The 21,547-nt window shown below is 39.9% G+C and overlaps 1 protein-coding gene across 9 annotated transcripts in view; it reads left to right on the forward strand.

Annotated features, from left to right (window-relative positions):
• Positions 1–21,547, forward strand: part of TWSG1 (twisted gastrulation BMP signaling modulator 1) — a 145,058-nt gene that overhangs the window by 70,190 nt on the left and 53,321 nt on the right. For 7 of the 9 annotated variants that reach the window (XM_036092511.2, XM_078060597.1, XM_078060591.1 and 4 more), the window contains 2 exons: positions 2,230–2,496; positions 5,426–5,536. In XM_036092511.2, the coding sequence (XP_035948404.2) occupies positions 2,230–2,496; positions 5,426–5,536 (378 nt within the window). Of the gene's footprint in view, positions 1–2,229; positions 2,497–5,425; positions 8,446–21,547 lie in introns of those variants that run through there. The other 2 variants (XM_036092510.2, XM_078060596.1) reach the window with 2 other exon arrangements.

Consider the following 21,547-nt stretch of genomic DNA (forward strand, 5'->3'; position numbering starts at 1 on the left):
AGTTGCTGTGGGTGATGTCAAAGAGGTTACTGCCTGTGTTCTCTTCTAGGATTTTGATGGATTCCTGTCTCACATTGAGGTCTTTCATCCACTTTGAGTTTATCTTTGTGAATGGTGTTAGAGAATGGTCGAGTTTCATTCTTCTGCATGTGGCTGTCCAATTTTCCCAGCACCATTTATTGAAGAGACTGTCTTTTTGCCATTGCATGTTCTTTCCTGCTTTGTCAAAGATTATTTGACCATAGAGTTGAGGGTCCATATCTGGGTTCGAGTCTGCACAACCTTATCCTCAGCTCTTGCCATGTTCCTTAAAGTAATAAAATGTCATGTGGAGAACACGAGATGATTTTTCCTTCTGCCTAAACTTATAAAATGTCAGAATTTATAAATTTGGTTTAACTTTTCAAAATTTTAGTCTGAGGAAAAAGAAAAACTCCGTATTAGGCCAATAAATACTAAACCAAAATGAAGTATAATTTAATTTTTAAAAGTATCATTCACAAAAGGAAATCCAGAGGGCTCCTTTCCAGTTATTATTGCTACTAAACAACGTACCCCAAAACATAGAGGCTTAAAACAGTAATAATCGTTTAATTAGCTCATGAACCTGTGTTCTGGGTAGCTCCCTTCTGCTCCACATAACATCAGCTGGAATAGCCCAAAGATTGGGGCTGATTAAGCATTTTCTCAGCTCTCCCCTTTACAGCAAAACACCCCGAAGGAGTTTTCTATCGTCACTATCCCTAATTCTCTTCTGCCATTTTCCCTTTTTAAGATTATTTTTAAAAATAATTCATTTTGAAATAATTTTCAAATGTAGAGAAAATCTGCCAGAAGGGGTAAGACTCCTGTATCCCCTCACCCAGATTCCCCAGTTACTAACATTTTATCGAATTTGTTCCCTTGTTCATTACCCCTTCCTCTCCCTTCACACACACTCCCCAAACATGCATGATCATTCATCCTTTTTTGAACCTTTAGAAATCAAGCTTTATACATGATAGCCCATCACTCCTAAATGTTCCAGTCTGTATTTTCCATCAAGAACATTCTCCTACATAACTGGCATGCACCCTCCAAGTAAGGAAGCCAACATTGTTACAACACTGCCACCCAGTCCACAAACCTCATTCATATTTCGCCAACTGTCTCAGCAGTATCTCTTGTGATATCTTTTCTGATCCAGGCTCCTGTCCAGAATATGTGATGCATTTAGTTGTCATGTCTGATCAGACTCATTCAATTTGAAACAGTACTGTAGTCTTTCCCTTGACAGTTTCATTGAGTACAGACTTTACATTATGTAGGATGACCCTAAACCTTGATCCACCTGATGTTGACTGATAACCATACTTAAGTTAGACATTCTTGGCAACAACAGCACTGAAATGAAGTTATGCATTACATGAAGTGATACACATCAACCTGTTGCATCACTGGTCATGTTGATTTCCCGATCACATTGGCATCTGCCAGATTTTCTACATTAAAGTCACCATTAACCCTTTTGTAATTGGTTAGTATTCTGTAGAGAGTTTTCCAAGAGTACTTTAATATGTTCCTCATCTAACCTCCACCCACCAGCTTTGGCATCCATTGACATCTGAATCAAACACCTCTGTGATAGTTGCCAGCTGGTAATTTTCTATTTCCTTCATTTCTTCTACATTTATCAGTTGGATACTCTACTAAAAGGAGGAGCTTTTCCTTCATTTATTTATTCATTTATTGATAACATAAAGACTCATTAATTCCTATTTTATTTATAGGGGGTAATCCATTATTATCATTATTTATTTTGATATTAAAATTGTCTATTTGGCCAGTGGGGGCCCCTCTCGTTGCTTCCTGTGTTTTTTTGATACATCCCATCATTCACTGAGCATTTCCTTACTTTTAGGCATAGACAGTATCCCAGGGTCATTTTGTACTTTCCCTGGCCCAGCCCTGGAATCAGATTTTTCTCCATATAGCTCTGGTTCCCCTTAGCAGAGGATAGGTATTTAGAAAACAACCTCTGAGCACTTGATGTGCTCGATGCTACAGGGGTGTCATCACTTCTAGGGCCCCTTAGCCAAAAAAGTTAGGAAAATATCTACATATAATGTTAGAAGCAAATTAATTTTAATATGTTGGAGCTTTGATCGCAGGCATTAACTAACAATATTGCATGATATTCCAATCAGTGAGAAAAATTAACTTTTCTTTTCTTTGTTCCTCCTCCCCTAGGTATGTGTAATCCTCGAAACTATAGTGACACACCTCCAACTTCAAAGAGCACTGTGGAAGAGCTTCATGAGCCAATCCCTTCTCTCTTCCGGGCACTCACAGAAGGAGACACTCAGTTGAACTGGAACATCGTTTCCTTCCCTGTCGCAGAAGAACTCTCACATCATGAGAATCTGGTTTCATTTTTAGAAACTGTGAACCAGCCACACCATCAAAATGTGTCTGTTCCTAGCAATAACGTTCACGCACCTTATTCCAGTGACAAAGGTAACTACCCACGGTTGACTTTCTATCTTGCCCCCTCACTTGCTGTGTGATCTGTGAAACTTATATTACCTTTTAGAGCAGTTTTTGGCTTTGAGTTTATCTAGTCTTAAGTAAATTATGGACTTTAATAACCCCAGTCCTTAAGTAGATAAGGAGGTATGTCAAGCATATTGTCACCACTCAGTGATAGAGATTGTGTTGGAAGATAGATAACCTGGTGCTAATTTTGATGTTTATTTGTGTTAGGCTTTAATTGTTCTTTCCATAAGATAGCAACAGTGCTGCTTGCTTAATATAGTATTGCTCACTGTCAGATAACATTCAGAGAGTCCCAGGAAGTCACGTTTTTATAATAGCATAGGCACTACAAATGATGCCAAGGTCATCAGCTAAATTTCTTTATCGGCAAGTTGATATTACAGATATCTAATTTCCAGGTATAAACTAACTCCAGTACTCTTGGTCAGAAGGGGAACTAAATGGAAGAATGGCTTATATAACTTTGAGAAGCATATTAAAGAACGCTTATTAATGTGAATAAGTCATTCCTTAATTTTGGAATGTACAGGGTATGTAACTTTTATAAAGTCTTTGATATTTTCAAGTAAAAGCCTCTGCACAATTTTACTGTGGAAAAATAAGGCAATTATGAAAATTGCAGTTATTTCTTAAAATATGAGATGAATTATACATAAATAGTATAACTTGTACTCTTTAAGATTTTACTTATTTGAGAGAAAGTGAGTGAGAGAGAGAGCATGAGCAGGGACTGAGGGAGAGAGAGAGAAGCAGACTCCCCACTGAGCAGGGAGCCTGATGTGGGGCTTGAGCCTAGCACCTTGGGATCATGACCTGAGCCAAAGGCAGACGCTTAACTGACTGAGCCACCCAGGCGCCCCTATACTTTTTTTATTCGGGTTTTTGTTGTGCCCTCTATTACAGTCCTGCCTTTGTGAAATAGTATGAACTTTGGACATCAGTAGTAAAAGCAAAACAACATTTGTTAATGATATTCAGATTAAGAATTCTTATTGGGTTTTTTTGTTAAACTACCTTAAAAGACAAATTCTAGATTTTGGAAAAGATCAGAAATATATGGAGTGTGCCTTATTCAGATATTTTGCTACCATTTTCCCCATTAAAATGTAATCTACATGGGGGCGCCTGGGTGGCTCAGTTGGTTAAGCAACTGCCTTCGGCTCAGGTCATGATCCTGGAGTCCCGGGATCGAGTCCCGCATCGGGCTCCCTGCTCAGCAGGGAGTCTGCTTCTCCCTCTCCCGCTCCCCCCTCTTGTGCTCTCTCTCTCTCAAATAAATAAATAAAATCTTGAAAAAAAAAAAATGTAATCTACATAATAGATACTCAATAATTCATAAAGTTTGTTCAAATGTTATTTAATTTAATGAAATAATTACCAGGCAGCCAAGTTTCCTGGAAATACCAACTATCTTTCAAGACAGAGTTAAAATTTTTCCTCTTTGACACCTTCTCTAGGTACCCCTTGCTCTCAGGTGGAATAAACTGCCTCCTATTCCTATAATTGCCTTCTCCCCATATTTACTTTTCGATTTGTTGTCTGTTTTTACCTTCTAGGTCTACCATTTTCTACTTAGTTCCTTAGATTCTCTGGTTACTCTTTGAGTCCTAATGGCTATTATTCCATAGTAGGTGTTCAGTAAATACTTGTTGAATAAACAAATGAAAGGAAGTTGGTAAATACTAATCACCTGAGATTCAAAGCTCCCCTGTCCTGCTCACTGCCAATCCCTAGTCTGCCTGGTCTCATGCTATACTGGCCTCCCTGTTTTCCATTTTGACCTGATACTCAGTAGTGGTTCTGTTGTGTCCTGATGCTAACCATTCACTGCAGTGGGCTTGCCTCCACTCCATTCCCCATGCACACTACACTGGTATCCTTGTGACTTTCCTTATTTTGTTACCTGGTAACTTTGCTTTTAATTCTTCTTCTAATACAAGTCCAGATTTTTCCATTAAGCCTTTCCTTACTATTCAGACCCCTGGTGATTTATCAGTTCTGTAAATGGCTCTGTAAAATAACAGACTTTAATCATACTCTCTCAATTAATGGTTTTTATTGTTTTTTATTTATTTCACATACCTTATGCTCCTACCAAGGTCATCAGATGGCATTAACTACCAGGAGAACTAAAAATTGAAACAATCGAAAATAGTTGTGTTGAAAAGCAAGACTAGAAATTGCTACTGATAATAAGAGTATTTTTTAATAGCCAGTGCTGAATTGTGCCATGTGTTGCTAACCACTTTGCATCATTTGAATTAAGTTTGCTTTATTTTATTGTAAATTCTCAGTATAACTTTAGAACAGTATTTTTTCTTTTTTTTTTCTTTTTTTTTTAGTGAGGGAGTGAAAAGAGTGAGGGGCAGAGGAAGAAGGAGAGAGACAATCTTTTTTTTTGAGAGAGAGAGAGAGAATCTTAAGCAGGCTCCATGTCTAGCATAGAGCTGGACTGTGGAGCTCAATCTCACGAGCCGAAGTCAAGACTTGGATGCTCAACCAACTGAGCCACCCACGTGCCCCTAGAACATTATTTTTCAAACTTCTTTTAGCTGGAGAATTCTCTCCTCTGAGGAAATCTTATCAGAAATGCCCAATTTAAAAGTCACAGCTCTGAAGCATATCAAATGTTAAGCCCAGTAACCTTAACTTTGAGATCAAAGTCTAGAATCTAAGGAAGCCCCTTTACCTTCTTCAGCTGGAGTGGGAGACTCTGACTTCCTTCTCAATATAATTAACATATGTGATCTTTTTTCCTACACCTCATCCATTATCCTATGCAGAGTAGCAGTAAGGGAACTAAGAATAACTATTAATATCAGCCAGGTATTAAAGCATTTCCTGCTTTACCTCTTTTCTTGCTCTGAGCTCTTAATTTTTTATTTTTCAGAACACATGTGTACTGTGGTTTATTTTGATGACTGCATGTCCATACATCAGTGTAAAATATCCTGTGAGTCCATGGGAGCATCCAAATATCGCTGGTTCCATAACGCCTGCTGTGAGTGCATTGGTCCAGAGTGCATCGACTATGGTAGTAAAACTGTCAAATGTATGAACTGCATGTTTTAAAGAAGGAGAAGAATGCAAACCAAAGCAATTTAGTCAACAAGAAAGATATAAAAAGCTATTTGGTGAGGTCTACTGGTTGCACCAGAATGCTAGCAGGTTAAGAAGATATAAAGAATTTGGACTGAGTTAAAGTATGACAAATGCAGTAATGTGTTAAATTATAACTGCTCTGGTTGATTTTATAGCCACTGTCAATAAGCCCCTTCCCCTATATACATTTATAACTTTGGTCGTATGAGAAGCAAGTACACAGAGAATTCCTTGAAAGATCTGAGGTCTCTGACATAAAGCCTGATGTCATTTTTTTCTAGCATTCCAAAAGCCTTTGGTTTTGAAAGTGTTAGAGCATGTTAACGTAAGTTATGATTTCTTCATTTACTACTACTGGGACACTGAGTTTTTCCAGTTGTACGCTAGACTTCATTCACTGTGCCTTGACTCGTTTATCTCCTTTATCTAGATACTCAAATATATCACCCTGAGAACTCACATAAAAATCACCGTTAAAAGCTTAATTTCAAACCTTGTAATGTTGGTTTTAGAAAGTAAATGCTTACTACATTTTACAGTTTAAAACTTTTATATAGTAGAATCCATCCTGTAATACACGTGTTGACAGAACTTTGGGGAAAGTTTCTCCTTCTCCTACACCCCCTTGCCCAAAGTACTGATATAGGTAGTGATAAAAGAATTTTGAACAAGAATTTCAAGGCACACCTATATCACTGCCTTAAATATTCTGCTAGGTAAATAATGAGAAAGTTAAAGCATTTCTCTGACTTAGGGTACCAGCTAAAAGAGCACTAGGAATGGGAAATGCCTGCCAAATCAGATGCTACTGAGAGCACTAGGGAAATGGCTTGTCCCGTTGTACAGAGATGGCAAGGCGAAGCCATGAAAGGAGAAGCCATGCTGCTGGGTAGAGAGAACAAGCCCACTCAGCCTTAGCATGGGCAGAGCCATGTTCCCCAATGATGAGTGATAGGGGATAAAGAAGAAACTTAGGGTATGAGCAGGGAAGGTTGAAAGTGCTGGCAATTCTTATGGGAAACAAACCTAAAACTATTTACATTAATTATTTTATTATATTGTAATCTTTCCTTTAGGTTTCTGTCTGGATTGAATGTTCTTATTAAACAAATATAATCCTACAGTGGGAGGTTAAGATTATGAAATGAAAAAGAGATCTGTTCAAGATGATGTTAACTATAGACTGTTTTGTTTTACATGTTTCAATAATGATAAATACTGTGTACCCTTCATCATAATAAAATCCCAGTCTTCAAGCATGAATCTAAAACATAAATATTTATATTACAGAGACTCTTAATTTTACAAAATTATTTTTTCAGTACATTATGAATTACAAGTAACTTGTAGGAATATCTTTTTATATGTCTAAATATTTTAGTACATAAAAATAGCTAATGCTCTTAGACACTTTGTATTCATTATATGAATAGTAGTTACAAGATCATATGTAATATCATGATTAACTGTCATAAAATCTAAAGCCTTAATACCTTTTCTGTTCTTTCAGACAACTCTAATGAATACTTAAGGTACTTTAGCCTTTTCAAAAACTTTTGGCCTTTCAAAAAAAAGCTAAAATTTAGCTCTTGTATGTATATTTAAAATCGGAAAACATTGGGATATCTTTTTCTTCCTTTTATCTAGAATTAAAAGTGCCTTGAAAACATTTTAGCTCCCCTTCTTCATTAATGCCTATAAAGCTAAAGGTTTTCTTAAAACCTTTTAAACTTAAAAAAGAGAAAGTTTTAAAAGAATCTGCATCCAGCTTCTTCATTTCCACTTTGCTATTCTTCAAAGTAATTTCATACTTATGAATAAAGAAATCGTTTTTTGTTTATTGACAGCCTGCTTAATGTTGCCTTAAATATGTCAACAAACGTTTTTTAACTGTATTTATCACCTTGATTAGGCTCTCATTATTAAATTTTCAAATGTAATATCTCTTTTGCCCCTATACTGGGAGGGTAATTTCTTGAACCATGTTGTATTTGACCTGGTTTTCCTTATATCTTTTTCTCCCAATAGAAATTACCCCTAAATGTAATGGTAAATTTTATATTCAATTTTACTTAGTTTTTGTGGTTTATGATGGGGTTGAAAGACAGAGTTCACCTAAAAGATTCCATTTCCAGTTTATAATGTATTTCAGGTTTTGAATAACAATGTTTTCCAAATTAAAAATATAACATTTGAGAAATCAGTAGCCCCACTAAAATTTAGACCTTTTATTACTATTCTAAGTACAATTCACTTCTAAATTGAAGCTCTGGTAAAAATTCTTTCTTGTTTTAAATCAAAAATTAGGTTGTTAACTTTTTTATAACTAGGTAAAAAGAACTGAAATAGTAGGTATTATATAAGCCATATATAAAAGGTTCTTTGCTCCTAATTAGTTTTTTGTCCCTCCCCACCCCAATTAGCATCAAATTATTGCAGAAATTGTACTCAAAATAGTGGCACCAAATCAAATGATAATTCAAATAAAGCAAGTCTTTGTTTACATAGAATGCTATAGAGGCTTTCATTTAGAAAAACTATTTCTAAAGATTCAGAAAACAAAATTGGTAAGATATTAGAATATTGGAACAATTATTTATAAAGCAGAGTAGCATCAAAATAGAGAAAAGAAACTAAGACCAAGTTTGTTTTTGTGAAAGCTTCTTTGAAGATTTTAAAAATCTATTTTACATTCCCCAGAGTCTATGTTAATTGTATTTCACATGATCTACAACATACAGAACTATGTATTTTTTCTTTGGTTGTCCCTATAGGCAAAAGAGTATTTTAATAAAAAATTGAAATGAGTGTGTCATGCTTTTTGTTAACTTCAGCATAGAAACACCAGAATAAGTTTGACATTTCTGTCTAGTGAAGTTATAGTTTAAAGGAACCATGTCCCCTTCTCTCTGGATGTCCCTGCGGGTTGTGTTGAAACAAAGGCTCTTTAGCAGTTTGTTCTCTGCTTTTTCAAGTGTTTTATTCCAATAAGGGGGAAACTTTGAAATGAAATATTTAATATTCTCCTTGTTCTGCGAGCCTCAGGAGAACTATCTGATGGTTGGAAGGAGTTACAGGAAGGTCAAGGTAGGAAAATCACTCCTCGCTCTCCCACAGTGATTCTCACAGGGTTATGTTATTAGAATTGAGAGCCATAGGCTATCCCCTTACGGTAGAATCAGTGTTATTTCACAGAATCTACGTTCTGAAAGCCTAGTGGAGGGCGCCTGGGTGGCTCAGTTGGTTAAGCGACTGCCTTCGGCTCAGGTCATGATCCTGGAGTCCCTGGATCGAGTCCCGCATCGGGCTCCCTGCTCTGCAGGGAGTCTGCTTCTCCCTCTGACCCTCCCCCCTCTCATGTGGTCTCTCTCATTCTCTCTCTCTCAAATAAATAAATAAAATCTTTAAAAAAAAAAAAAAAAGAAAGCCTAGTGGACAGGAGGATTTAGAGAGGGAGAAAATTCAAGAGGACAGGTTGCCAGCCCGAGTGACTTAATGGAATGAGAAATCTAAGGAATTTAGGGGGTAGAATTCATTTCAAGAAGGACTGCCCATGGGGCGCCTGGGTGGCTCAGTCGTTAAGCGTCTGCCTTCGGCTCAGGTCATGATCCCACGGTCCTGGGATCGAGCCCCCGCAATGGGCTCCCTGCTCAGCGGGAAGCCTGCTTCTCCCTCCGCCTCTCCTTCTGCTTGTGTTCCCTCTCTCGCTGTGTCTCTCTCTGACAAATAAATAAAATCTTTAAAAAAAAAAAAAGGACTGCCCTGCTCAGTGGAGAGCCTGCTTCTCCCTCTCCCTCTGCCTGCTGCTCTGCCTACTTATGATCTCTCTCTCTGTCAAATAAATAAATAAATAAATCTTTAAAAAAAAAAAAAAAAAAGAACTGTACGTTTGATGAGGTAAGTTGTTCTTTTGCTACAGGTGTCCAGTGGCAGTGAGCCACGTGGCATGGAGAGGCAGAGGGTCAATCTGGAGATGCAGGGTTGGGAGGGAGCATCTCCGCTAGGGAAATCAGCAGGCGGGCAGGCTGTGGTATGGCCAGCCCCACCCAGCACCCACACCTGGTGGGTTTTGAGTTCCTTAAGCTGGCAGCCAATTCCATTAGCTTATAGGTGTTATGAGTTATGATTCTTAGGCCTCTTATATTTTACCTAACCAATTAAAAAAATTCATTTTACATCTTTTTATTTTGAAGTCTGTGCTTGAAGGATGGAGTCAGCAACAACTCCAAGATCCAGCTTTTGAGGTGAGAATTCTCAGTGCAAAAGCAAAGAGAAAGGAGTTCTGCCCTCCTAGAGTGGTGCTGTGACCCAGAAAGGAGCCTGGAAAAGTGCGGAACTGGAAAAGTGAGGATCCATCGTGGTTGAGGATGTCAGAAATGCCCTCAGTTGATTGAAGTTAGCCACTGAATTTAGACAGTCACCACTGAAATTCCTTTGTGGCAAAAATGGTTGCACTGTCAGCCCTCCTAATGCACATCATGCTGCAGCCATAGTGGTCATTCTAGAATACATGTGCAGGTAATGACTGCCCTAACCCCAGTTCCAGTTCCCAGCAAATTGCAAGGCCTTTGTGCTCCTTTGCCTCAGAGGGCTCGGGTTACCTAGTAGGAAGTAGGAGCAAAGCAGACAACCTGCCTTTTGTTTTCCAGCAGTTTCACCTGCTTCAGGGGATTCTCTGGGCTTGGGGGCAGTGCTGAATTGAGTGCCTTTGCCAGAAGACGAGAAGAGGCCCAGGTCTCCCAGACCATAGGGACTGTGCCCCAGGCCTCAGTGTGCCCTCAAGTGCCTGGCTCCAAAGTCTGAGCTTGCCTCTTTCTAGGGGTTTCAACTTTTGGGTATTAGCAGCCCAGTCCTCATTGTCTAGGGTCCCCAGACTTGCCTCAAGGATTTTGTGAGATCCAGGGTAGGTAACAGAGCCTTGCTCTTGGCAGATATTGGATGTGATAGGGCTCTGCATCAGATTTTACTTGATTTAAAGAAAATAATGAGGGGCGCCTGGGTGGCTTAAGCAGTTAAGTATCCGGCTCTTGATTTCAGCTCAGGTCATGATCTCAGGGTAGTGAGATCGAGCCTCGCATCCAGCTCCACGCTCAGCTGAGATTCTGCTTAAGATTCTCTCTCTCCCTCTCTCTCTGCCCCTCCCCCCACTAGTGCTGACTCACTCTCTCTCTCCTTCCCTCTCATAAAGAAATAAAGATCTTTAAAACGTTAAGAAAAGAACTATGACATGTTGCAGAATGGCGTTTCCTTCTCTCACCCTCATCCACGGGCAACCTTACCGTCATCTCAGCCTGTCTCACCACCTTCTCTCATCCTCCTGCTCCCCTCGATGCACGCCTTGCCCTCCCTCAGCACACCAAATCTATTCCACCCTCGGGCTTTGCATGAATTGTTTCCTCTGCTGCCCTCAGCTGCTTACCCAGATTTCGCTTGCTTGTTCTTATTCAGGGCTCCTCTCAGGTATCTCTATCACCATTTCTTTTTTTTTTTTTTTTTTTTTTTTAAAGATTTTATTTATTTATTTGAGAGAGAGAATGACAGAGAGCATGAGAGGGAGGAGGGTCAGAGGGAGAAGCAGACTCCCTGCCGAGCAGGGAGCCCGATGCGGGACTTGATCCAGGGACTCCAGGATCATGACCTGAGCCGAAGGCAGTCGCTTAACCAACTGAGCCACCCAGGCGCCCTATCACCATTTCTTAAGTAGCAGCCCCTCCCCAGTCACCCAATCCTATTACCACTTTACTTTTTAATATCAGGTAACTCTCTGAAAGTATTTATCGGTCACTTATCATTTGTTCTTCTCTATTAGCATGTGAAACCCGTGAGGGTAGGGAACTTATTTCTTTTTTTATCACTGCCTTAAACACAGTTCTCCAGCACCCTAAAGTGTGGGACGCATGGCAGGCACAGATTTTTTATAGATGAATGAAGGATAGCAGATCCTACCATACTTCTGCTTAAAATGGTGGCTCCTTGTTGAACTCAGATAAAGGCCCATATCCTCAGCAGGCCTCTCAGGGCCCCATGGTCTCCTCAGCCAGGCCCACCTCAGACCTCTTCATTTTGATGTGGGCTAGTTGAGCACAACAGTCAAGAAAGAATTCTTGAGGGGCGCCTGGGTGGCTCAGTCGTTAAACGTCTGCCTTCGGCTCAGGTCATGATCCCAGGGTCTTGGGATTGAACCCTGCGTCGGGCTCCCTGCTCAGCGGGAAGCCTGCTTCTCCCTCTCCCACTCCCCCTGCTTCTGTTCCCTCTCTCGCTGTGTCTCTCTCTCTCAAACAAATAAATAAAATCTTAAAAAAAGAAAGAAAGAAAGAAAAATAATTCCTGAGACCTTTACGGTGCAACTTAGTTTATCTAAGTAGCACAGGGATAGGACCATGGGCAGAAAGAGCTGTGCTTTTTGCTGTGTGAGGCTGGTGGTTATATACTTAGTAATTGAAGAGAAGGGGGCATGCAGGGAGTGTCAGATTACAAAAGTTTCTTTGCATTTCTTTTAATTTCTACTTGTAAAACTACTTTTGCAAGATTTCTCTGGTGCCTATCATTCAGTTTGATATTAACTATAGGTGAGATATACAGGTAGTCATGAGACCCTTAAAGAGTGTAGCAATGGGCACTTATTTGATGCTTATCAAAACTTTGTAGGCTTTAGGTCAGCCTTCTGGACTAAGGGTAAACATTTTCCTGCTTCTGTCCCTCATCATTTTCCCCACTGACCAATTTTCGGTCCTTAAATCTTTAAGGTTGCTGAAGGACAAAGGGCTCGTCTTCTGTAACTTCAAGCTGACGGGGTTATAGAGATGTCCCTACCTATGGAGCAAAATTGGTCACTGTCTGTTCCTGTGAATAGTAATCACAGAAGACCACTGCTGCAGAGTCCAGAGTGGACATTGAGGAGATTATTTCGTATAGTAAGGATCATCTGTTGACTGGGCAAAGGAGTCAGGAACTGTTTACATGTACCTTGACAACAGGAGAGAACAAAGCAAAAGAGACAACCCATTAGGATTAATATGATAAAAATAAGTGTGATAAGACCCTTTAAGGTCCATCTCCCAACCAATCATTAAGTGACAATGTAGGGTCTTTAAGAGCACCAATCTGGTTAGTAATATCTGTAAGTAACCCTGTTACATTTTTGTCATAATCTGGAATGGAGACACAACATTCCATTTTAATAATGACACATGTTCTTCCTTGTGCTGCTGTTAAGACATCTAGTGCCATTCTGTTTTGTAGAACTGCTTTAAGCATTTGAGTTACGTTAGTGATTAATAAATAATGTAATGCTGGGATGCCTGGATGGTTCAGTCGGTTAAGCATCTGACTCTTGATTTCAGGTCGTGAACTCAGGGTCATGAGATGGAGCCCCTCACTGGGCTCTGCACTGGGTGTGGAGCCTGCTTAAGATTCTCTCTCTCCCTCTCCCTGTGCCCCTCCCCACATACCCCCACCCCTGCTCTCTCACACTTGCTCGCTCTCTAAAAAAATGATAATAATGTAACTCTATTTTGGAAGTCATTTAAGGCCTTAAATGTATAGCATGTGGTGTTACCCATCATATAGACTGTTTTGTTTAGCAAGCAATCAGGTAATTAAGAGGCACTTTTATGGAAACAAAAGAGAAATATAAGTCAATGGTTAGAGCAAATTACAAATCCAGTCTGAGTCTCAAGTGCTCCTGGTAAGATTTTTTTAGATGTCAGGCTTGAAAGCATTCTCATCTGGAGTGGCAGCTGAAATCAGGTGAAACAGGCAGTGGGAATCAGATGAAATTTTCTGGTTTGTAATTCTAATGTCTCTGGTGATCCTTTTGAATGGCCTGTATGTACTTCAGCAGGCACAAAGATTGTCTATACATGAGTTTTGTGGCAGTTTCTCTGAAGCTGACCTCAAATTGTCTAGCATCAATTTTCAGGGTTTTAAGAAAAAGGACAGTTTTCATTTTTAATGACTTTCAGTCAAGAGAATGGAAGAATATTGGAAACCTTAGTTAAAAAGCCATAGCCAGATATTTGAGGAAACCAGAAGAACTCAGGATCTAGTTTAGCTTATAATAAGTAGTATTAAAATTGAATCTCTACAAAGATGTGTTATTGAAACATATTTTCTCTCTATAATTACCATCATTTTTATCAGCTAGCCAAATCAAGACTAATTTGTTTGTAAAAAAAAAAAGTCCAGTTTTAACAACAAAGATGGCCTAATTATTTGCATAAGCTTAGTAAGAATCGTGATTAATCATATAGATCTTTTAAAATCTGCTTTCCTAGAACTTTTTTTTAATTATTATTAACATATAATGTATTATTTGTTTCAGAGGTACAGGTTTGTGATTCATCAGTCTTACACAACACAGTACTCACCACAAGACATACCTTCCCAAATGTTCATCACGCAGCCACCCTATCCCCCCCACCCCACCCCCCTCCCCTCCAGCAACCCTCAGTTTGTTTCCTGAGATTTAGAGTCTCTTATGGTTTGTCTCCCTCTGGTTTCATCTTGTTTTATTTTTTCCTCTCTTCCCCTATGATCCTCTGCCTTGTTTCTTCTTCTTTTTTTTTTTTTATTTGAGAGAGTGACAATGAGAGAGAGAGAGAGAGAGCACATGAGAGGGGGGAGGGTCAGAAGGAGAAGCAGACTCCCTGTTGAGCAGGGAGCCTGATGTGGGACTCGATCCAGGGACTCCAGGATCATGACCTGAGCCGAAGGCAGTTGCTTAACCAACTGAGCCACCCAGGACCCCAAGAGAAGATTTTTCTTTTACGATTTTATTAATTTATTAGACAGAGAGAGAGTACCAGCCAGGGGAGCAGCAGGGAGAGGGAGAAGCAGGCTGCCACTGAGCAGAGAGCCTGACCTGGGGCTTGATCCCAGGACCCTGGGATCTTGAGCTGAAGGCAGACGCTTAACTGAGTGAGCCACCCACTCTGTCTTGTTTCTTAAATTCCAAATATCAGTGAGATCATATGATAATTGTCTTTCTCTGATTGACTTATTTCACTCAGCATAATACCCTCTATTTCCATCCACGTCGTTGCAAACGGCAAGATTTCTTTTCTTTTCTTTTTTTTGGATGGTTGCATAAAATTCCATTTCACACAGACACACCACATCTTCTTTATCCATTCATCTGTCGATGGACATTTGGCTCTTTCCATAGTTTGGCTATTGTGGACATTGCTGCTATAAACATTGGGGTACAGGTGCCCCTTCGGATCACTACAATTGTATCTTTGGGGTAAATACCCAGTAGTGCAATTGCTGGGTCATATGGTAGCTCTATTTTCAACTTTCTGAGGAACCTCCATACTGTTTTCCAGAGTGGTTGCACCACCTTGCATTCCCACCAACAGTGTAGGAGGGTTCCCCTTTCTCTGCATCCCTGCCAACATCTGTCATTTCCTGACTTGTTAATTTTAGCCATTCTGACTGGTGTGAGGTCTCTGATTGTGGTTTTGATTTGTATTTCCCTGATGCCGAGTGATGTTGAGCACTTTTCATGTGTCTGTTGGCCATTTGGATGTCTTCTTTGCAGAAATGTCTGTTCATCTCTTCTGCCCATTTCCTGATTGGATTATTTGTTCCTTGGGTGTTGAGTTTGATAAGTTCTTTATAGATTTTGGATACTAGCCCTTTATCTGATATGTCATTTGCAAATATCTTCTCCCATTCTGTCGGTTGTCTTTCGGTTTTGTTGGCTGTTTCCTTTGCTGTGCAAAAGCTTTTTACCTTGATGAAGTCCCCATAGTTCATTTTTGACGTTGTTTACCTGCCTTTAGCGATGTGTCTAGGAAGAAGTTGCTGTGGCTGAAGAGGTTGCAGCCTGTGTTCTCCTGAAGGATTTTGATGGTTCCTGTCTCACATTTAGGTCTTTCATCCATTTTGAGTCTATTTCTGCGTGTGGTGTAAGGAAATGGTCCAGTTTCATTCTTCTGTGAGTGGCTGTCCCAATTTTCCCAACACCATTTGTTGAAGAGACTGTCGTTTTTCCATTGCATATTCTTTCCTGCTTTGTCGAAGATTAGTTGACCATAGAGTTGAGGGTCCATTTCTGAGTTCTCTATTCTATTCCATTGACCTATGTGTCTGTTTTTGTGCCAGTACCATACTGTCTTGATGACCACAGCTTTGTAATAGAGCTTGAAGTCCGGAATTGTGATGCCACCAGCTGTGGTTTTCTTTTTCAACATTCCTTTGGCTATTCAGGGTCTTTTCTGGTTCCAAACAAATTTTAGGACTATTTGTTCCAGTTCTGTGAAAAAAGTTGATGGTATTTTGATAGGGATTGCATTGAATGTGTAGATTGCTCTAGGTAGCATTGACATCTTCACAATATTTGTTCTTCCAATCCATGAGCATGGAACGTTTTTCCATTTCTTTGTGTCTTCCTCAATTTATTTTATGAGTGTTCTATAGTTTTCTGAGTACAGATCCTTTGCCTCTTTGGTTAGATTTATTCCTAGGTATCTTATGGTTTTGGGTGCAATTGTAAATGAGATCGACTCCTTGATTTCTCTTTCTTCTGTCTCATTGTTGGTGTATGGGAATGCCACTGATTTCTGTGCATTGATTTTATATCCTGCCACTTGACTGAATTCCTGTATGAGTTCTAGCAATTTTGGGGTGGGGTCTTTTGGGTTTTCCCCATAGAGTATCATATCATCTGCAAAGAGTGAGAGTTTGACTTCTTCTTTGCCGATTTGGATGCCTTTGATTTCTTTTTGTTGTCTGATTGCTGTGGCTAGGACTTCTAATACTGTGTTGAATGGCAGTGGTGATAGTGGACATCCCTGCCGTGTTCCTGACCTTAGGGGGAAAGCTGTCAGTTTTTCCCCATTGAGAACGATACTCGCTGTGGGTTTTTCATAGATGGCTTTTATGATATTGAGGTATGTAGCCTCTATCCCTACACTGTGAAGAGTTTTAATCAAGAAAGGATGCTGTACTTTGTCAATGCTTTTTCTGCATCTATTGAGAGGATCATATGGTTCTTGTTCTTTCTTTTATTAACGTATTGTATCACATTGATTGATTTGTGGATGTTGAACCAACCTTGCAGCCCAGGAATAAATCCCACTTGGTCGTGGTGAATAATCCTTTTAATGTACTGTTGGATCCTATTGGCTAGTATTTTGGTGAGAATTTTTGCATCCATGTTCATCAGGGATATTGGTCTGTAATGCTCCTTTTTGATGGGGTCTTTGTCTGGTTTTGGGATCAAGGTAATGCTGGCCTCATAAAAAGAGTTTGGAAGTTTTCCTTCCATTTCTATTTTTTGGGACAGTTACAGAAGAATAGGTATTAATTCTTCTTTAAATGTTTGGTAGAATTCCCCTGGGAAGCCATCTGGCCCTGGGCTCTTCTTTGTTGGGAGATTTTTGATTACTGCTTCAATTTCCTTGCTGGTTATGGGTATGTTCAGGTTTTCTGTTTCTTCCTGGTTCAGTTTTGGTAGTTTATACATCTCTAGGAGTGCATCCATTTCTTCCAGATTATCTAAATTGTTGGCATATAGTTGCTCATAATATGTTCTTATAATTGTTTGTATTTCTTTGGTGTTGGTTGTGATCTCTCCTCTGTCATTCATGAGTTTATTTATTTGGGTCCTTTCTCTTTTCTTTTTGGTAAGTCTGGCCAGGGGTTTATCAATCTTATTCTTTCAAAGAACCAGCTCCTAGTTTCGTTGATCTGTTCTATTTGGTTACTATTTCATTGATTTCTGCTCTAATCTTTATTATTTCTCTTCTCTTGCTGGGCTTAGGCTTTATTTGCTGTTCTTTCTCCAGCTCCTTCAGGTTGTGTATTTGAGACCTTTCTTGTTTCTTGAGAAGGGCTTGTATTGCTATATACTTCCCTCTTAGGACCACCTTTGCTGCATCCCAAAGATTCTGAACAGTTGTGTTTTCATTTTCATTTGTTTCCATGAATTTTTTTAATTCTTCTTTAATTTCCTGGTTGACCCATTCATTCTTTAGGAGGATGCTCTTTAGCCTCCTTGTATTTGCGTTCTTTCCAACTTTCCTCTTGTGACTGAGTTTGAGTTTCAAAGCATTGTGGTATGAAAATATGCAGGGAATGATCCCAATCTTTTGGTACCAGTTGAGACTGATTTGTGACCCAGGATGTGATCTATTCTGGAGAATGTTCCATGGGCACTAGAGAAGAATGTGTATTCTGTTGCTTTGGGATGGAAAGTTCTGAATATATCTGTGAAGTCCATCTGGTCCAGTGTGTCATTCAAAGCCCTTATTTCCTTGTTGATCTTTTGCTTAGATGATCTGTCCATTGTAGTGAGGGGTGTGTTAAAGTCCCCTACTATTATTGTATTATTGTCGATGTGTTTCTTTGATTTTGTTATTAATTGGCTTATATAATTGGCTGCTCCCATATTAGGGGCATAAATATTTAAAATTGTTAGATTTTCTTGTTGGATAGACCCTTTAAGTAGGATATAGTGTCCTTCCTCATCTCTTATTATAGTCGTTGGTTTAAAATATAACTTGTTGATGTAAGGATTGCCACCCTAGCTTTCTTTTGATGTCCATTAGCATGATGTCCATTAGCACCACCCCCTCACTTAAATCTGGAGGTGTCTTGGGGTCTAAAATGAGTCTCTTGCAGACAGTGTATTGATGGGTCTTGCTTTTTTATCCAATCTGATGCCCTGTGTCTTTTGATTGGGACATTTAGCCCATTTACATTCAGGGTAACTGTTGAAAGATATGAATATAGTGCCATTGTATTGCCTGTAAGGTGATTATTACCGTATATTGTTTCTTTTCCTTTCTGGTCTGTGCCACTTTGGGGCTCTCTCTTTGCTTAGAGGACCCCTTTCAATATTTCTTGTAGGGCTGGTTTGGTGTTCACAAATCCTTTTAGTTTCTGTTTGCCCTGGAAGCTTTTTATCACTCCTTCTATTTTGAATGACAGCCTAGCTGGATAAAGTATTCTTGGCTACATATTTTTCTTGCTTAGTACCCTGAATATATCATGCCAGTCCTTTCTGGCCTGCCAGGTCTCTGTGGAAAGGTCTGCTGCCAGTGTAATGTTTTTACCCTTGTAGGTTATAGACCTCTTGTCCCGAACCACTTTCAGGATTTTCTCTTTGTCTCTGAGATTTGTAAGTTTTACTATTAGATGTCAGGGTGTTGACCTATTTTTATTGATTTTGAGGGGGGTTCTCTGTGCCTCCCTCATTTAGGTGCCTGTTTCCTTCCCCAAATTAGGGAAGTTCTCTGCTATAATTTGCTCCAATATACCTTCTGCCCCTCTGTCTCTCTTTCTTCTTCTTCTGGGATCCCAATTATTCTAATATTGTTTCATTTTATGGTATCACTTATCTCTCAAATTCTCCCCTCATGATCCAGTAGTTGTTTATCTCTCTTTTTCTCAGCTTCTTTGTTCTCCATCATTTGGTCTTCTATATCACTGATTCTTTCTTCTGCCTCATTTATCCTAGCAGTTAGAGCCTCCATTTTTGATTGCATCTCATTAATAGCCTTTTTGATTTCAACTTGGTTAGATTTTGGTTCTCCAGAAAGGGATTCTCTAGTGTCTTCTATGCTTTTTTCAAGCCCAGCTAGTATATTTATAATCATTATTCTGAACTCTAGTTCTGACATCTTACTAATGTCCATACTGATTAGGTCCCTGGCAGTCAGTACTGCCTCTTTTTCTCTTTTTTGAGGTGAGTTTTTCTGTCTTGTCATTCTGTCCAGAGATGAATTGATGTACGAGAGAACAAAATACTGAAAGGGCAACAACGACCCCACAGAAATATACCCTAAACAAATCAGAAGTGACCCAAAACCGGGGGGTGGGGGCAGAGAACATAATCAGAGAGGTGTGTAGAATAGAACAATATGCTGGATTCTGTGTGTATTTTGGTCTCTTTTTTAGAAAACTAGATCCCAAGAGTGTAAAGAAAGAAAAACTTGTATATGTACAAAAATAAAATTAAATACAGTGAAAGGATAGAATGTAACTGTAAAAATGGAAATTAAAAACAAGAAAAAACAGGGGCACCTGGGTGGCTCAGTCGTTAAGCGTCTGCCTTTGGCTCAGGTCATGATCCCAGGGTCCTGGGATCAAGCCCCACATCGGGCTCCCTGCTAGGCGGGAGGCCTGCTTCTCCCTCTCCCACTCCCCCTGCTTGTGTTCCCTCTCTAGCTATCTCTCTCTGTCAAATAAATAAATAAAATCTTAAAAAAAAAGAAAAAACAAAAGACAAAACAACAACAAAAGGAAGGGATATAAACAGGTGAACAGAACAGAGCAATACACTATCTCCTGAGTGTATTTGGTCATTTTGTTAAAGGAAACCACATCTCAAAACTGTAAAGAAAGAAAAACTTATATATACAAAAATAAAATTAAATACATTGAGAAGATAGAATGTAACTATAAAGATGAAAATTAAAAAAGTCTTTAACAAAACAAAACAAAAAAAAGAAGAAAAAAAAGAGCATATGATCAGGCGTGTGAATAGAACAGAGCCATACACTAGATTTTGGGTGTATTTTGGTCTTTTAGAAGAAACTGCATCCCAAAATTTTAAAGAAAGAAAAACATATATATACAAACATAAGGTTAAATACAATGAAGGGACAGAATATCCCTAGATAAAATGAAAATTAAAAAAGATTTTAAAAAAGGAATTGATAAGACGTTGGTTGAAAAAGGAAAGAAGAAAAAATTTTAAAAAAGAGAAAAGAAAAAATTTTAAAAATTAAAGTTTAAAGACTAAAGAATCATGGTAAAAAAGCCATGAATTCTATGTGCAGTATTCCCCTAGCGCTGGAGTTTTGCAGTTCTCATTGATCGGTAAACTTGGCCTTGGCTGGCTGTTCTTGCTGGGATCTTCTGGGGGAGGGGCCTGTTGCCATGGTTCCCAAATGTCTTTGCCGGAGGCAGAATTGCCCTGCCCTTGCCCGTCAGGGTTAAGTAATCTGCTCAGGGTTATTCTCGGGAGCTTTTGTTCCCTGCAAGCTTTCCGCACAGCTTTGGAGGACGAGAGTGAAAATGGCGGCCTCCCAATCTCCGCCCCGGAGGAGCCGAGAACTCGGGCCCTGCTGCTCAGTGCGCCCCCAGAGAAAAGCAATCACTCCCATCTCCCCAGTCTCCAGTTGCACTCCTCGCTCACCCGGCCTGTGACCGAGAGTTTCTATCTCTGGCACACGACCCCGTGTGGAGTCTCCAATCCCAGCAGATCCCTGCGGTGTGCTCCCGTGCCGCTCCTCCTGGGGGAGGAAGGGGAGTCTCCCCGGATCTGCCGCTTGTTGGGTCCCTGCTGGAGGAGCAATGGCCCGACTGTGCCACAGATCAAGGTTTATGGCAACCCTGAGCTGAGAGCCTGCACCTCGGCTCCGTCTCTGCAGCCGGCCTCCCCGCTCCGATACCTGGGAGCTCTGCCGCACTCAGGCACCCCCGGTCTTTCTGTGACCCCGAGGGTCCTGAGACCACACTGTCCCCACTTAGCTGCCAGAGCGACATCCCTCAGCAGAGCAGACTTCTAAAAGTTTCAATTTTGTACTCTGCTGCTCTATCACTTGCCGGTAGCAGCTGACGGAGGCTTCCTCCCCCTGCCGTCTATCTTCCCATATGTTGCCTTGGATTCACTTGCCTTGGATTCACTTCTCTGCACGTCCTATCTTCCAGAAAGTGGTTGCTTGTCTATTTGTAGAGTTGCAGCTATTCTTTTCTTTGATCTCTTGTTGAGTTCGCAGGTGTTCAGAATGGTTTGATAGCTATCTAGCTGAATTCCTGGGACCAGATGAAATTAAGGTCTCCTGTTCCTCCACCATCTTGGACTCTTCCCTGGTTTTTTTTTCCTAGAACTTTTTTTTTTTTTAAGATTTTATTTATTTGACAGAGAGAGAGACAGCGAGAGAGGGAACACAAGCAG

The sequence above is a fragment of the Halichoerus grypus genome, chromosome 13 (genome assembly GCF_964656455.1).
Source record: "Halichoerus grypus chromosome 13, mHalGry1.hap1.1, whole genome shotgun sequence".
Lineage (NCBI taxonomy): Eukaryota > Metazoa > Chordata > Mammalia > Carnivora > Phocidae > Halichoerus > Halichoerus grypus.